Consider the following 18,262-nt stretch of genomic DNA (forward strand, 5'->3'; position numbering starts at 1 on the left):
TTAAAGCTTTTCATCTGTCGGATGACTCAGATATGATGGATTACAAATTAGCTCACATGGGAATGGATCCTTTTGATTTGACATAACGCATTTTTTCTCCGTCCATCTTTACTTGTTCAATATATTAAAAATTGACGTTTCAATAATATTTATCTTGTTTGAAAATTCAATCGATATTTATTATCCTGTGTAGGTTTGAAAATACTATTCATCACCCAAATCAATAGTGGACAAGTAAAAATGAATAGATAAAATATGTTTTAAAAGAATATTTATCATTACTTCAGATATTAATTCAAGAGTTTAAATTTTACTTACCGATAATGTGAGGATTTTTAACAATGCCAGATTTAATTGGTTTTATCAAGCTTATTACACAAAATATACGTTCATGAATATTGCAATTTCCTTCTAAATTTATTTTATTATTGAAATATTTTGACATTGTTAGCATATAAAACTTAAATTCTCTATAGAGATGCAAAATTCATAATTTAAAAACCAGACAAGTAAAGCAAAAAGAGACGCCGAATCCACAAAACGTTTGTTGATGATGGTTGCATGATCATAAAGAACCTTTGTGTTAAAGGAGAAGCAGAACATGTATTACTGGACTATAATTTATTGTCCAACAATCCTAAAGCTAATGCACTAATTCTTGATTATCATATTTTATTTTGATTGCTTTCTTTCTTTCTTTCTCCTTTGAATATCAATTTCCACTTTGATTTCAGGATTAAATGTAAAGGGCTGATTCCACAACTAGAGCTGTAATATTCTTTCTTTTTTCCTTTCTCCATAGAACGATCATATAACCATTTAAAGAATTCTCACTTCACTTACTGTTGTTGAATCTAACTTCTAAGTAGCAAGTAGCAACTATCAGAAAAGCAATAATATTTTAAAAATAAAAAGGTTTGATTCTTTAGCTATAATTGGTTATAGGCCGAAGACTACAAAGCTAAGAGACTACAACTATAAGACCGGCCTTAATTTCGAAAATTTGAAAATGCACTTGTGACGTTATATAAGTTATAATTGTCTCACGTTCTTAAGGGGTTGTTAGGTACATCGGATAAGAAATAATCTCGGGATTGAGTTTGGGATTAAGTTTGTTTCATATTTGGTATGAGGTATTAATTAGTCTTGAGACTATTTTATCTCATCATTTGTACGGAAGTGGTGGGATTACCATTCCATGTAGAGGGTGATATAATATATTCTCATGAGATATACCAACTTAACCAATCCGGTGTACCAATCGACCCCTTCTTGTAGCGAATTTTGAATTTTCACTTTTTCCTACAGAACTAGTAGGAGGTTATCTAACCAAATTTATGATAGTATGACACAAATCGTGATTTCTCAACTACTTTCATGGTGTGTTATATAACACGATGTTGACCATCAACGATATTATGAAATAGTTCAGATTTCTTCATTTTTAAATTTCAGGTTCGAAATTGACTTCTTGGCGATTACTGACGAATGTTTTACCCCATTAATGATTATGTCCAACCTAAATCTAAATTAATGAGGTCTTTAAGCTTCGGATAGCGCATATACATTGTTAAACCAAAAAAATATAAGATGCTCCTGCTAATGCTGCTAGTAATGTTTGGTGCACTTTTCTGCGGATAAATATTCAAGCAAGTGTGCATCTTTTTAACTATACCATGAGGAGAAATTGAAAATTCAAAAACATTATTGTCCTTTGTGTTTGCCAAGAAAAAGACTTAACAGATAAAAAGGCAAACAGAAAGTGTCAGCAGCTCCACTTGCTGTGATATACCAAACATAAATCTGATATTATCTTTGACCAATTTTTATTTTTATTTTTTTAATTATAAAAAGACATTCCTCATCCATCTTAATCTTTTTTCTTTTTTATTGCATGTATGATGTACCTAACTACATGCAATTCAACTTTTCCTTTTGCAAAGCAGAATGTGAATTTTGAGGTCATTAAGATGAATCTGGACATACAGGGGCATCCCACGAAGATCTTCGAGAACAAATATTGGACTGATATTGTGGTACATACCTCCTTTATGTAGACTTGGGACTACAATTTATCCCAACTTAATTGGTTCTTGTTTTTGTTCAGGACCAAGATAACTTCAAGGGGTATCATTCATATTCAATACATATAATAGATTCTTAAAATTATTGCAAATGGGAGATTATTGTGGATTTACACTACAAATTATGCTGGTACGTACATTGTGAATATGCAAGAAACTTGTGGCAAAAGATGATTAGCTGGATGGAAAGAAGTTGGTAACTGGGAAGAGTATGCAGCATGTATAATCAACAACTCAAAACGCACATCTCAGAATGCTTACTCTTTTGGATGACGTACACAGAGTTTGTCCATGTTATATGGATCGAAAGAAAGAAAGGCAGTTCGGTACACTAAAACTCCCGCTATGCGCAAGATCTGGGGAAGGGAGGCTCCACCACGAGGGTGTATTGTACGCAGTCTTACCTTGTATTTCTATTAGAGGCTGTTTCCGAGGCTTGAACCCGTGACATTCTGGTCATATGACAACAACTTTACCAGTTACTTCAAGGCTCCCCTTCAGATACTTAGGCTGCATTTGTTTTTTTTAAGATTTAAATGTTTGAATCTGAATGATTAAGATGTTGCCTTTAGATCTGAAAACTGAATGATTAAGACTGTTTGTTTTTCAATATTTGAATGTACCAAAAAAATTATTTGTATATTGAATAAAATAAAAAGTACAATTCAAATAAAAAACTAATTATATATCAAAAAAGTATGTAATTTAATACAACAAAATTATTATTTGATTGAAAAATAATATTTATGTTTGTTAGTGATAGTGGAGATGATTTAGAATGGTAGTTGTGGATGATTGATGTTAGTGATTTGTAATATTAGTGGTGATAGTTATGATGGCTGGTATTGTAGTGACTGCTATGATGGTGACGGTTGATAGTAGTGGTAGTGGTTGTGATGTGACGTTACTTGATGTTAGTAGTTGGAGGTGTTGATTGTGATGGCTGAAAAATGAATGCATAATGATTGATGATGTGTTGTTGTTAGTTGGAGATGTTGTTAGTTGTGATGGTGAAGATGGTTGTTAGTAGAGATAAATTGTAGTGATGATAGTGATGGTAGATGTGGCGTTATTAGTGGCAATGGTCGTGGTTGTCATGTTGGAGGTGGTTGTTGGTGGTGGATGGTGGTTGACAATAATGTCGATGGCAGAGGTGGTGACTGATGATTATAAATAGAGTATTGGTGAATATTATTCAATACTAAAAACCTCTTCAAACGTATTAAGATTTGATTGTAGATCTGAATGATTAAGGCCCAAACACTATTAATATTTAAAAATGCAAATGCAGCGTACTGTCAATAAAGTGGATAGAAAACTTCCATTTGTGTAGGACCAACCTTTGGATTAAATTCCAAACATGGTAAAAGTTGATTACACTCTACCTTGTTCTTGGTTTTATCGCACCCCTCCATTACCAAACAAAATTAAATTATTATTTTTTCGAAAAAGTATTTTGTCGTCCCCCACTTTTATTTTAAATTTTAAAATATGTTTAATATCTTACTCGATTCAAATATTTCCCTTTCAAACCCGTTTCAGTCTCCTTTTTCGTATATATCCTACCACTTTGTCACCTTCCCCAACAGCACTAGTTTTATTCACACATAGCGAAAGTTTTAAATACACCGTATTGCTCCTTTAATTATAGTTTTTCATAATTATTGTTCACTTTATGGATCAAAAAATCAGGCAGGCAGCATGGATCCTTTGCCCCATTCAAAGATAAGGTTTCCACCCTTTGCTTTCAACATGCATGTAGCCTTGTCTGCAATTTGCCAAGTGTTACATTACATATTACTCTCCTAGTATGAACTCGAACTTTGAGAAATTTCAAAAATAATTTATGCTTTTCCACAGTAGACAAGCCAAAAAACAATTTTCAATATTTTCTTCAGCACAAAGTAATCGCTTTTTTTTCTTCCTATGTTATTATATTATACTTCATATATATACACTAGAAAGTTATATATTCCTTACTTTTTTACTTTTGTCATATACCCCACCATTGTTTATCTCCTACTCATACCTTTTTTTTTCTCTTTCTAACTTTTGCTATTTATATGTTACTCCAAATTTTTTCATTCTGTGATTAAAGACCAACATTATATATTTCCTGTTGTAGCTCCATTGGGGTCTCTTTCTCAAGTCACACCACATTCAAGAAAATGTCCAACATTAAAATGACTAGAGGAGCTTCAAAATTCATCTTCTTATTCTTCTTGTTTATTCTTCTTGCCTGCATTTCTGGTAAGTGTACTTTCTTGATTTTGAAATTTTGTTAGCATTCTTGTTATGTTTCTTTTTTTGAGTATTCCAATGTCTTACAAGAATGGGGTCTGAATGTTGGTTAAAAGCAAGTTTCTTGTTTTTGCTGATTTTTTTGTTGTATGACTAGTGTGTTGTCCAAGTTCAAGATTTGGAATTTGTAGGGTGTTTCTGTTTTGAGTATTCCTATATTTTACAAGTAAGGGGTCTGAATAAGAACAAGTTTCTTCTTTTTGGGCTGATTCACCTGACTACTGTTTTCTGTTCAGGTTCAACATTGTGAATCCAATTTTCCCCCTTTTTTAGCTATATGTAAGACTATTGATGGCTTGTTTTTATTTTCTAATTAGCAAGATTATTGAAGATTGATACCATAACAAAAGATCTGTTTCTTTTCTCTGTTTAAATAGAACCCTTAAGCCCTGGGTTTTGAACCCAAGACCTTCATGACTTCGATAAAATGGAGCAAATGGCTTATTTGAGCTTGGTTTACATCTTAAACTATATGGTGGTAAGGCAAAGCCTATGCTAGAAATTAATCAAGTGATAAGACTTGTCATCTTATTCTAGAATTGTTCAGCAAAGACGGAAAGAACTGGGATTTATCACCTGAAAAGATGTTTATAGTAAACTCTTCCCATCTATTCTAGTCTTGGGGACAGAGTTACCTAGCAGCTGTTGCTCGTGGGAGGTTTATAGTAGATTGAGCTTGCTAGATTTACCATGTACACTAGTAAACCGGGCTGCATTGATTGAGATTTGATGTAATAAGCGTTAGAAAGCAGTAGTTGAACTCACGTTAAAATATGGCAAACAAGTTGCTGCAAGTTAAAGATCTAATATTGTTCTTTGCAGGATTATCCCCATCTAAAAGATTTGAGCATAAAGAGCTTGAGAGGGAAAAGGAACAAAAATTCCATATTTTCGCGAAACGACTGCTTGAGTTGTTACCCATCCATGCGATTAAACATGACTGGATGGATCCACCAGCGTCTGGATTTCCTACAACCCCTATAGTAAATCCTGTTACAACTCCAACTAATATGCCTCCAGATAACTCGGCTCCAACAGTTGTTACTGTCCCGTCCACAACTCCTAACCCTGTGACTCCAAATCTTGGGTCTATACCTCCGGCAGCTCCTTCTACAACCCCTGTGACTAACCCAAATTCCAATCCTCCGGTACCAATAACTAATCCAGTAACCACCCCCAGCACAAGTACACCTGTAAGTAATCCTGTAACAACAAATCCAAACCCCGTAGGTGGTGTTCCTGTAAACACCCCGGTAACGCCTCCTGCAACCACAAATGCTCCTGCCACTGGAGGGCAGAGCTGGTGTGTCGCAAAGAATGGAGCTGGACAGACTGCACTTCAGTCGGCACTTGATTATGCTTGTGGGATGGGAGCAGATTGTTCAGCCATCCAGCAGGGTGGAAGTTGTTATAATCCCAATAGTCTGCAAGGCCATGCATCTTATGCTTTCAATAGCTACTTTCAAAAGAATCCAGCGCAAACAAGCTGTGACTTTGGGGGTGCTGCCATGATAACCAATTCAAACCCAAGTAAGTGAAGAAGTATTTCTTTATTGACTTGCCGTGCTGTTATAAATGGGCATCTTATTGTTTTCTGATCATTTAAACGATGACATACAGGCACTGGTTCTTGTGTTTTCCCTGCATCGGGGTCTTCTACCTCATCGCCTGCAACACCTACTCCAACAACCACCACGCCAATGTCTGGAACTCCAGCGCCAACAACATCCTCGACAACAGGTGCTGCAGTACCAGGGTAAGGGAATTTTCATTTCCTCTGGTAGTGTACTAGTGTTTGACACTTAGGCTGAGCAAGGAGTTTAAGAAGTGAAGAAAGACTTGCATATAGAAATGTGTCGTACTGTTTTTTAACAAACTTAAAAGAAAAGTGTCATATAAAATGAACGGCTGAAGTAATCCATATACTTTTCACCAACTATGTGCGTTGTACTTTTCCAGGTTAGCACCTCCAACAGTGCCAAATGGTAACGACTCTGGTTTTGGAACGATGCCCTCGGGCATCAGTGATAGTATTCCTCCGACTACAACCACCTCACTGTCCATGTCACACGGTTTTCAACCCTTAGTTGGCTGCATTATTCTAGTCGTCTCCATCGTGACTAGTAAGCTTGTCTTGGAGATTTGAGGAAAAGAGAAGCTCAATTCGTCAAGTGCAAAGCTGGATTTTCGGTTTCAAACTATGTACAGTTCTGGGGGAGGAAAAATGGAAGCAGTTAGGAGTATTATTCTCAGAGGTTTAGCATGATGACACACCTACACACTGCTTTAATATAGTTAAATTATTCTGCATACCAGCTACCTAGATATGTAAAATTCATATATTAGTTTTAGTGAGATTATCTATATGTCTATCACTTTGAAGTAGTAATCCTTATTCAGTAAGTTCAATAGGTCTGATGTTCACTGCTATATTATTATATATTTCCTTGCTTATGAAGGATCCTAGATACAATTGAATTAAAAGTATTATATAGCATAGAAAAATCAGTTTTTTATGTGCTTTATCTTCCATTTTTATTCCTTCATGGGAATTAAGTTGGGTACAGCCATGTAGGATAAAGTCAAAAGCATTTTACAACCATCAACATCTAAAGAAAAAAGCAGGATATATTTTAAATGAGGCTGTCAATGCCCTATTGTTGGAGGGATAAAAAGTTTCTAATTTTCTTTCGGCGTGGTGTATTGATGTCCACTTTAAGTTGATTAATCAATGAGCGCAAATTACGTTCTTTATCAACGCCGTATATGATTAAAGAGTGGTTTAGATTTAATTTATATGGACTAACAGTGTAAAAGTAATTTATATAAAGTGTTAGTAATGATGGGATTAACAATGTTGATAGCAGTTATCTTGAGATTATTTCTTATGCATTGTTTGATTTGGTGTTGTAAAAATAACATGCAGTGCACAAAAAGTTTTGCGAGGTAAATATATATATATATATATCTTTATTCATGCTAATGGATGCATTCGAACCTTAGAATTCCTTATACCATGGCTTGTCATGTACTCCCTCCGTACCAAATTGAGATAGCACATTAATTAAGAAAAATAATTAATAACATGCCTAATTTGTCAGAGTACCCCTATTTAATGATGTTTACATTTTAATTTGAAGAAAAGTAATTAATGCAAAGGGTAAAACATGAAAAAAAATTATCTCTTCTTGATTAATGAAAAAAGACAAGTAAAATGGAAATCAATTAGAAAATTTGGAACGAATAATTTGAGACGGAAGAAATATTAATTATACATACCATAAATCAAATATAGTGTGTAACGAGAAAATTTGGTTGTTAGACCTTTTTAAGTTTGCATTTTACAAAATGTCCAACCCTCTTTTAAGTGACAGATAATAGATCCGTCGGATAGATAATAGATCTGTCTGTATATTTGTCGGACAGATAATAGATCTGTCGGAAACAGATAATAAAAATGAATCATACCACTAAATAAAAAAACTTATAGTCCATTTTGCAAAATATTAGCCAAGAATCCCTTTGAAAAGTACCAAACAAGATAATGATTCATTATTATTCTACCAAGCGACCCCAAGAATACGTGTTTAGTCTAGTATCCCAAATTGAGATGGTGTATCGATTCAAAAAAATAATTAATAATTAGGATTAATAAAATGCATAGTAATAAACTAGTAAACTCTTATTTGTCATCATAGGAAGTAAAAAGCTATAAATGAAGTCACCAAGATGGCGTTTTTCAATTAGTCAATATTTCTATGACACAGCATGCTGATTCGATTTTTCGACTAATTCACTAATTCCAGGAATTAACAACAGAAAACAAAGGCTTTCTAAAGAGAAAGAAATCGATTGAAGATAGTAGTAAAAGGAGACAAGAAAATAAAGCAACGGACCCCAGCAAACTTAAATTATTAGTGCCACGAAGTTTCAATGACCCTTGGAAAACATGATTATATAACGTCAAGTAACGCATGAATGCATCTAATAATATTATGGGCTAAGCTATGATAGCCTTTTGAGGTACAAAAAGATTCCCTTGCCTATAGTATTCCTACATATGAAACCAAATCTCTACTGTCTTCCCTAGTATATCCCCCAAGTTTAAACTAGCTACACTTCTCTTTTTTACATCGTTAAGTACCCTAATATATTTCACCGCTTCGAAAAGAGGACTAGCATCAACATGGACATTGAGACAACAATCTTGAACCCTGAGGTATCCCAGAAGTTCTGGTGATTGTCGCTTGAAGTTCCCACTTGCTTAGTTGCTAGTTGGTCCCTCAGTTCCTTGATAGCTTTGTCGCGTCGTTCCCCCATCTGTAGTGGTGTTTGCATGACATTAGTGTAACGAGTTACCGAATTGACTAAATGGATTGAACTGAGAACTCTTAAACTAAAACATAAATAGACAATTTCATCAATGTAGCAGTGAAGAGTAGAATTACCCTTTGGAGCTTGCGAGTTTGAGTTCGAGCTTCTTGGAGACAGAACTCTAACTTCATAATCCTCTTTTTCAACTCTTGATCAGCCCTGCGATGCTTTTCCAACTGGTCCAGAAAAGAGGTTGAATATCATGAGAAAGAATCACTCATAAATGTATCATGGAATCTAGAAAGCCTATGTACCAAACCTGAGATTCCAACTCCTTGGTTTTTAGCTTCCAGTGAGCGGACATGACCCTGATTTCATCCCTGAGTTGGGCAATTTCATCATCTTTGTTGGTCAACAGCTTGTTCATCTTCTCGATGTTCTTTGGTGAGACCTCATCTAAAATCTTCCTCAATTCACAATCTTTGTTTGCTCCGGATTTTGCCAATGCTTGCATGATATCACGCTCAATCCTCACGACTTCATCTTTCAATTGCTTTTGGGATGATTCTCTCGCTTGAAGATCCTTCTGCAAAAGATCTAATTGCTCACCAAGTTTACTCACACGGACTTCATGTTCCTTCAGCGAACTGTTTTTATCATCCAACTCTTTCAAGAGTGCCACACACTGAAGCTGTGCAGATTGAGCTGATGCGGCACTTGCATCTGCAGTCGCCTGAGTAGCAGAAAGCTGTGATCTAAGATCGTCCAACTGCTTGACATACTGGATCACATTGAGGCTTGATGTTATTAAATGCATACCAAAATAGTAGGAAACCAGACTACTGCATTATGTTATTCTTGAGAAGGTGTATTAAGATTGATAATAATACTATCTAACGTGTCTTGTGCAAAATTTCTGACAGCCTCCTCTTCCTCAAGACCGTCTTATGTATAAAAGAAAAAGAAAGCACCAGATATACTAGAAGTGCTACGTACGATGCTCATTCGAACACACTTTACTTGAATCAGCCAGAACAACAACCATGTTAAATTCAACTAATCACTTTTCCAACAATCTGAGGATTCAAGATTCTCAACGACCAGTATATCCAGAGCTCAAATAATGATATATGCTTCAATATTAAAGGCATCAAGATATATAATACTAAGAGAAATTGACTCTCAAAGCAGACAGCTTTAGCACTACTTTCCTGCAAGCTGGTTACATAAAAGGCATGCATGGGATTCATTTTCTAGCTTGATGATTACTCAAATCATATCGCACCATGTTAAACCTCAAAAGACTGCAGTTATGATGACTAGAGATTGGGAGTCCAAGTGGACTCAGCAAATTAATAGATGTATATTTCATTTTACATGCACAACAAAGGGGCAGAAAGTGATGTTTACAACCCAGTGTTGCCCATCTAAAAAGCCACTAACAAATGAATCCAAAAAGTAGTTTGATTTGTTAAATGGTAAATTGTCCAAGATTCCTCTTTATCTCACTAACTCGGCTAAAAGAAACAAAGTTTAAATCACAGACAACTTCCGTGGACCACTTCACTCAGAACAGATAGAACTACTAAGGACAATAACCATCTATTAATTCCGCAATACACTGTTCCTCTATTTCCCAAAAGGACAAACAAGAAATGCCCAAAAGTAGCCATAAAAGATATCCATCATAATATGCCTTTCAAGTACCTTTTCTTTCAGTAATTACAAATTAACCCAAATGCCCCACACACTAGAACTTGAAACCCAACTCATCCCTCATCAAAACCCATTAAATTACTCTCGAAATAGAAACCACCAAACCGAAGATGCAAGAGAAATGCACCCAATGGAGTGGGTCATGTTCATAATCCAAAGAATTCCGACAGAGACAAAAAAGATTGATGATGGGTGGTGGCACGAAAGCTGGCTAGGACACAATCATCATCAAACCAAAAAAATGCACAAGAAGAAGCAAAAAATTTCAAGTAGTGAAAACTCATGACTATTTACCTTTCCACTGTTCAAAGCCGAAAATTGAAGCTGTCCATTCTTCTCCTCCAAATTCTTCTGCAATTTGTTTATTTCTTCTTCCATTTTCTTAGCTTTACTCTCAGCTTCCTATAAAAAAAAACAATAAACACACAACAATCAGACCAAGTCCAAGAATCACCTGACCCACTCCAACCAACTTTACATAGGAAAAGACAAAAAATTCTTAAAAAAATCAAACATCCATAAATCAAAATTTCAAATTTGACCTGTCTGGTTAGGGTTTCACGAACAAAAGACTGTTCTTGACAAGCTAAACGGCTGCGCACCTCCTTCAGCTCCGCCGCTAACGACACCACGTTTCGCCGGAAATTCTGTTTCTTCTCACTCAGATCCCTCAACAACGGATCCACCACCAAATTCGACGTCGTTGAAGACGACGACGGCGGCCGTTCTTCCACCGACATCACCGTAAAATTCCGATAACTACAATTCCAGATTGAATTTTACTTCACCTATGAAGCGTATAAATCCCAGAAAGTAAAAAAAATAATAGTAATACTAAGTTGCTTCTTTCTATGATCTTAGTAATTAAAGGTAACAGCCTATCACACTATGCATGTGAATAAGTAGGGTAGTAGCATTTAAGTCGCTGACCCAAAATTCATAATTATTCAATTTATCGATATTCCAAGAGCAATAATGGAAACAGAATAATGTTAACTGTAAGATAATAATGCTTTATAATAGTACTTCAAAATTCAAATTTTTATATGGTTCATAATATTTCATGAATCAATTTCATTAATGAGACAGAGAGAGAGAAAGAGAAAATGATAGATCAGTATTTTGAAAATGAGAGAGATAGAGGAGAGAGAGAAGCAAGTGGACAGTCAAATGGAGGTTCAATTTTCTTAAATCCACACGACTCTTACACTTCTAAGGAACAATCAAGAAACACGTTTCCTACATAGCTAATTAAAAAATTAATCCTTTTTACTCATAAACATACGTAGCCTCTTGTGGTTCCGCCCTTTCCGGACCGCACATAGGGAAAGTTTTAGTGCGCTGGATTGTCTCTTTACCCATAACACACAGAGACCAACATGCATGAAAATCTCATCAGCTAATAGAGATGTGAAGGAGTATGGAAAACAAAAAGAAGAAGAAGAAGAAAGACCAAGCCCATACTCAAAAAATTACAAGAAAAAATGATGATGCTAATAACACACAAACAAGAAAAAAAAAAAAAAAAAAAAAGGATGAATCATTGTTTGGACATATATATGTATAGCCTATAGGTGGGAAGGTTGAATTTACCGGCGACTGGTTTGATCTGAGTAAAACGATCGGACGGCTGAGGAAGAAACGGGGGTGATTTGAGGGGGTGGGATTAGAGAGTTTAATGTAGCAGTGAATGAGGGAAGCTGAGACTCAACTACATGTCTATTGTCCTAAACAGAGACAAAGATAGATGAAGGTGATGTGGAGGTTCGGAATTTGAACATCAGGTTCGGAGTACCCCGAGCCTTTCGTTTGTCGACTTGACAGATAGGATTTTGGTTTGGAAACTAGTGTAGGCTCGGGTATTACGAGCCTCGGGTATTGGGACAAAGGACAAATTTCGAACCTGGACATAAAAATGACCTCAGCGCGGCAAATCTTAAAATTTTCATCAAGGGGTGAGATATTTCCACGTGTATATTTTTGAACCGTTGGATTTGTTACTAATTAAATGAAGATTATTGAAACAAAAAACTTTGACTATTTCACATGTATGAATGATCTCTAGACTTAATTTACATCCCGTCAGAGATTTGTTTGACCATGCCAAATAAGTTGAGACAAAATCCTGAATTGAGGAAAAAGGAGGATTTAGAAAATAGAAAAAATTTGAATGCAGGAATTAATTTATTGTTCTATCTTTAAATTAAGTAACATATTAAATACTAGTAGCAAAAATAGAAAATTAATTGATTTCACATTCTTTTCAATATAACGTATGGACAAATTTAAATTTAATAAGGTCAAAGTAATCATGAGGAGTCAAAAGCTAACTCTCTTCATTAAATCAGGTAAATTAATCAGTAACAATGAAAAGAAATCCATATTTTTTTTTTCCTGTTTTATGAGTAGTTGGATTCTCTAACTATCTAATAATTTTATTAGCTTCTGCTTGTAATTTTATTCTACAAGAGTTTATTGAATCCTGGGAGAGGTATTTTTTTACTTAGTGAAATATATATTCTTAGAGACAATGTCATAGAGACACCTCAAGCCATGAGAATTTTTTGTGATTTTCAATATTTTTGATATTTGTGTTGTAAATATTTAGCTTAAAATCTATTATTATTTTAAAATAATAATTTTGTTTGGTCTTTAGCGTGCAATTAATTCAAATATTGTAAAGCCTTTGATTAAATAATTGAAGCTGTAAATAACAATTGATATCCTAATAGATAAAGAATTAAATAACAAATTAGAGAATAAATTCTTATTTGATCTCTTGGAATGGTATTGAAAATTGCATTTGATCTCTTAGTGTCATCGTTATGTACCTTTTTTTCCCTCAAGTGCTCTCCAACAAATCATTTTCATAATAAGTATGTGGAAAACAAAACACGTCCTCCTTATTAACACGTGTCTAATCTTTTTCATTGATGTATTTTAATCAATAGAATAATATAAGGCGACAAGTATTTCATGAAATAATTAAACTATATTAAAATTGATTCAACTAATATATATCGTCATAAAATGAATTTTAAAGGCTTTAACCAGCTAGTATGAAAACCTACATCATAAATTTCCAAAACATAATAACCATCTTGTCGTTTAAAGTTTTGCGGGTTATTTAAGATGAAAATTGCTGTCATATAGTATCAAGAAGTAACATGCAAATTCAACTTTACATGAATCATGCATGTGTGATCTTTTCTATCTTACTACGTATTGATTGCTTTTTGTGATTAATATTATTTATGGCGTAGGTATACGTTAAAACTTTGTCCCTTAGGTGCATAACTTTTTAATATGAGCAGCCTATTTAATATTTGTCTCATTCTTGACCTTGAAAAGGAAACTCAACACGGGAAAGTAGCTCAAGCTCGAGCTAATTACAATGAACAGATCGAAAATATTAAAATAGTATTAAAGTTAAAGATGAGACAAGAGGGTAGGTATATCATGACAAACATCATAGTACAAAAGAGTGTAAATTATGAAAAGGTTTGTATTAATCTCAGTTTATCAAAGTGCAATAGTTGTTTGGAAATAAACAACGAGTGCATACGAGCAAAATATTGGGAGGATAATAGAGTCTTATCAGTTCCTACTTTTTGAAGATATCACCAAATTTAAATCCGTCTAAAAGCAAGAAACCTTCACTACCTACTGATCTTCGATTCTATAACTTATGACCTTCACACCCTCCTACATATCTAACGTCATGTCCTCAGTAAGCTGAAATTGTGTCACGTCCTGTTTAATCACCTCTCTTTGGCCCAATACTTTCTCAGCCAGTGGCGGAGCCACATGCAATTCAGGAGGTCTGAACCCCCTTCATCGGAAAATTATACTATGGTCAAAAATATTTGTATGTATGTATTATAGATATTGACCCCCTTTCGACTAGTCGGTATATTTATTTCTAAACCCTTTCAAAGAAAAGTCTGGCTCCGCCATTATTCTTAGCCTAGCTATCTCTATCTATCCCCATACTCAATGTATTCAAGTCTAACCTCTCTCACATCTCCTCTTCATATGTCCAAACTAGCTCGCTTCCCTCACGATCTTGTCAGCTGCAGAGGTCACTTCCATCGTGTCCCAGATATATATCCTCGTTCCTAATCTTATCATTCCCAATATGCATACACATCCATCTCAACATCGTTGTACTAGAAAATTTCTATTTCATATTTTGTACTGAAGATAAACATACTGGAGAATTATCTAGTTCATATTCTATTTTGGCTACTTTTGGAAATTTCTTCATTTGAAAAAAAAAGGCCTCAAAGAATTCTTTATGCAGGAAATTTTTTATGACATTATTAAAAATTTAAGAACTTTTATAAATTTAGAGTGGATTTCAAAATTTCCTAGAATCTTATACACACACTGGCCAGAAAAATTCCAGGAGTTGCTATGGTGAAGTAGTTCAACACTATACACACAAATGATTATTTATTTTATTTGTTGTTAGAAGTGTGAGCTGTTATCCCCAGAAAAGTGGGACTCAGTTGTTTACACTTTGAAAAATCTTTTCGATTTAAAGTAAGTGTATAATATAAACTCACTTTAATTTGTCAACCACTTTTATAATGTTTCCACTAAAGACAAATTATTGATTACTGTTGAAATTAATTAGATGGACCTTAGCTTTCATGACTTTGGCCCGTTTGGACATAATTTTTTTTTTTTTCCATTTTTTAAAAAATTATTGTGGTTATACATTATGGCAATTTTATCCAAACTTGAAAAATAGTCTGAAACTTTGAATACAATCAATTTTTCAAGTACAAGACTTTTTTTCTCTCACTAATTTTGAGTTTTTTTTCAAGTTAAAAATATGTGTTAAATATAACTTTAATTCTTAATCTTTTTCGATCTAACTTTAAATATTATTTTCTTAAAAGATTATTACTAGTTTTACGTCCAAACGCATGGTAAGTGTAGGCACATAATTTTGTCTCTCCCCGAAAGCATTCTTACCATTTTACTCTCGTCTTAGTGTGTGCCCTCACCCATGTGATAACCCCTTCACAAAAAGACAAAAATAATAATTCCTAACTAATTTTATCTTATTCTAACAACCCCTCTCTATTAAAAAAATAACACATCACCCTCACCACTCCCTCTCCACGTGACTTCCCCTTTTTATTTCTTGTCCACAAAGCAAATAAAAGGACCCAGAAGCATATTCCCTGGAGGATACTCACTGTCAATCTTAAGACAAAAGAACCGACTGCAATTCTCACTAGAAGGGAGATACAATATTATACAGATAGGGGTCTTCAACTTCTTTCCTTTTCGACCGAACAAGATACATATACACAGACCAAAAACTTTATCATCGGGGATTTTTATTTTCCATTTTTGGATACTCATCACCATTCCATTGGCTGAAATAGCAACACACACAGATCGGAGGGAGATTGAGAGAGAAGAGAAAAGGAGCAAGAGAAAGAGAGAGAGAAGCAGCGAGAGAAAGCGAGAAAGAGAGAGAGAAAGCGAGAAAGAGAGAGAGAGTAGAGAACCGCGAGAGAGGGATAGAGAGGAGGGAGATCGAACGAGAGACAATTCAGGGCGGAGGAGAGCAGCGCTGCCACTGTTAAGCTCGTCGGAGCTCCGGCGACGCTATAACAGTGACCGGAGCATGCTGGGAAGCCACAAAATCCGACCTCCAGTGTTGATTTCGGCGACCATCCACCGGAAAGCGACCAAAAACAGTAACGGAGTGTGCTAATTAGGTACGATTGGTTGGGCTTTGTGATCTTTGCTTTGGGTTGCGGGTTTGCTTTCGTGAATTCGTGTTCAGGTCAAATTTTGGGATTCTTGCAGTTGATTTAGTACGAAATTAGTAAGTCCTTTGTTGAGGTTCGATTCGAGGTTCTTCAGCATGGTTTCTGTCCTTTCGTTGAAGCATTATTGAATTTCAAAACCTTCGAATCGAGGTCTAATTCTCTTCCTTCTCTTCTTTATTTCATTATTTGTGGTGTTCTATGCTTTGAATTGAATCCGGTGTGTTGGTTGATCCGTGGTGATGTAAATTATTGTTTGTTTTGATTTGGTGTTTGATTTCCTTGATTATGGATTAATTATAAGTTGATCTGTGGTGATGCGAATTATTATTTGTTTTGATTTTGGTGTTTGATTTCCTTGATTATGGATTAATTATAAGGTGTGTGATGAAATAATATCTCATGGAGGATTAAAATTGATTATTTGGGGAATGGGAATCGAAAATTGATAAAAGTGAATATTATAGTATTTTGATTCATTGTTGATGTTGAACGTGATATGTCATCGAGCGGGTAGGCAGGCACTAGGCTCGGGTAGGCAAAATTTAGAATTGGTAGATTGTTGGAATGTTTGAAATATGTGTTGGAATTGTTTTGTTTTATCGCATTTAATTCAATTATACTCATTTGGCCGGGAATGCCCCGAGGTACTTGTATCTATTCACCATGGAATGCCCCAACGTATCATGTATGCAAAGGAGGTTGGTGACGAAGGCCCGAGGCATCGGGTAAAGCACGGGAGTGAAGTTAGAATTAGTGTAGGTTAGATAGGGTTTATTCTCGCATTTTTTTCTATTTTGGACTGTATAACTTGGATTGGACATTATATTTTTTACTCATTTTGTTTTGTCTGTTGTTTGATTATTTTACATATTTTATGTGGTTTATACATTCGTAGTATCAAATTAGCCGATATGTTCCACCAAGAGACCGTGGTCAAACCACGGGACCGAGGGGTGCCTAACACCTTCCCCTAGGTCAACAAAATTCCTTAGTCGGAATCTTTGTTCGCAGATCAGTTTAAAAGAATCAAAATTGTTTTTGAAAAAGGATTTTCAACGGTGACTTGGCACACCATATTATGCCAAGTGGTGACTCTGAGTTTAAATATAAATAATCCTTTTCGAAACAAAATTTTCATTTTTTTCACTTTAATAAAAGCCCTTTCGAAACTTAAAACGAATCTTTTGGGGTCAGAAAAAGGGGTGTGACAGCTCTGGCGACTCTGCTGGGGACCTGTTCAGAATTCAAGCTTATTTTGGGGTCGTATCGGTTTTGTTTGGCACTATAGGTGTATAAACATTTTTTTTGTGTTGTTTTGTGTTATTCTTTTATCATTATGGAATGTTTTTGTGCTCTTTGTGTACAGTATTTATCCTATGTGTTACCGTTTTTATATCTGGCATATGTGTCTACCCCCGGCCTTCTTTCTGTAACAAGTCTGTAGTACACGTGTTGTACATGACCTCTAGTTGAGTCACCCTTATTTTAGGGGGAGAGCCGTCGGTGTTATGGTGTAGGTGGAAAGCTGTCACAGCCACTATCGACCATACGCTCCCCCGAATAGTCTTGTTAGTGAACCCCAACGTAGGTCAGCCTTTAGGTCATGCTTATGTGTATCATATTGAGACCTAGCGGAGCCTTCTTGGTCCTTTGTAGGAGATTCACCTCTAAAGCATCCCTACGTGCTAAATGTTGCATCTTTGAGGATAACGTGGTCATTTGACGGATTGATTTGGAAAAAACATGTGTTAGAAGTAAAGTGTGTGGATAATGAAAAAAAATAAGAAAACAAAAAGAGTTTCGTAGTTTTTAGAGTTTTTTATGGCTTTTATTTTTCACAATTCCAAAATTCAAAAGGACTTTTTTACCTTTCGCACTCATTTTCTCAAAAACATCAAAAAGATTTTCCTTTGTCTCGTTTAGCATGCATTCACAATTCGAAAACTTCAAAAAGTTTTTTCATTCATAGGATGTGTTTGTAAAATAAAAATGCAAAAAAAAAAATGTTAGAAATTTTTTACATTTCGTATAACGAAAATATCAAAAAGATTT

The 18,262-nt window shown here is 35.0% G+C and overlaps 2 protein-coding genes across 3 annotated transcripts; one reads left to right on the top strand and one right to left on the bottom strand.

Annotated features, from left to right (window-relative positions):
• The first annotated feature begins 3,695 nt into the window (after positions 1-3,695).
• On the top strand, positions 3,696-6,901 carry LOC107839741 (glucan endo-1,3-beta-glucosidase 4). The gene is made up of 4 exons (XM_047394786.1): positions 3,696-4,334; positions 5,208-5,915; positions 6,006-6,141; positions 6,345-6,901. The coding sequence occupies exons 1-4, from the start codon at positions 4,253-4,255 to the stop codon at positions 6,529-6,531; spliced, it is 1,113 nt and encodes a 370-aa protein (XP_047250742.1). The 5' UTR covers positions 3,696-4,252; the 3' UTR covers positions 6,532-6,901.
• A 1,367-nt stretch (positions 6,902-8,268) lies between these two features.
• On the bottom strand, positions 8,269-12,155 carry LOC107857098 (nuclear envelope-associated protein 2-like). 2 transcript variants are annotated; one of them, XM_047394788.1, is made up of 6 exons: positions 12,009-12,155; positions 10,958-11,203; positions 10,710-10,817; positions 9,019-9,480; positions 8,834-8,935; positions 8,269-8,705 (listed from the first exon to the last, which is right to left on the bottom strand). In XM_047394788.1, exons 2-6 carry the CDS (start codon positions 11,153-11,155, stop codon positions 8,541-8,543), a joined length of 1,035 nt encoding a protein of 344 aa, XP_047250744.1. In that variant the 5' UTR covers positions 11,156-11,203; positions 12,009-12,155; the 3' UTR covers positions 8,269-8,540. The 2 variants fall into 2 exon arrangements, with proteins under 2 accessions (XP_047250744.1, XP_047250743.1); XM_047394787.1 differs by having other exon boundaries at positions 10,958-11,174; positions 12,009-12,151.
• Positions 12,156-18,262: the final 6,107 nt, after the last annotated feature.

The sequence above is a fragment of the Capsicum annuum genome, chromosome 8, assembly GCF_002878395.1.
Source record: "Capsicum annuum cultivar UCD-10X-F1 chromosome 8, UCD10Xv1.1, whole genome shotgun sequence".
Lineage (NCBI taxonomy): Eukaryota > Viridiplantae > Streptophyta > Magnoliopsida > Solanales > Solanaceae > Capsicum > Capsicum annuum.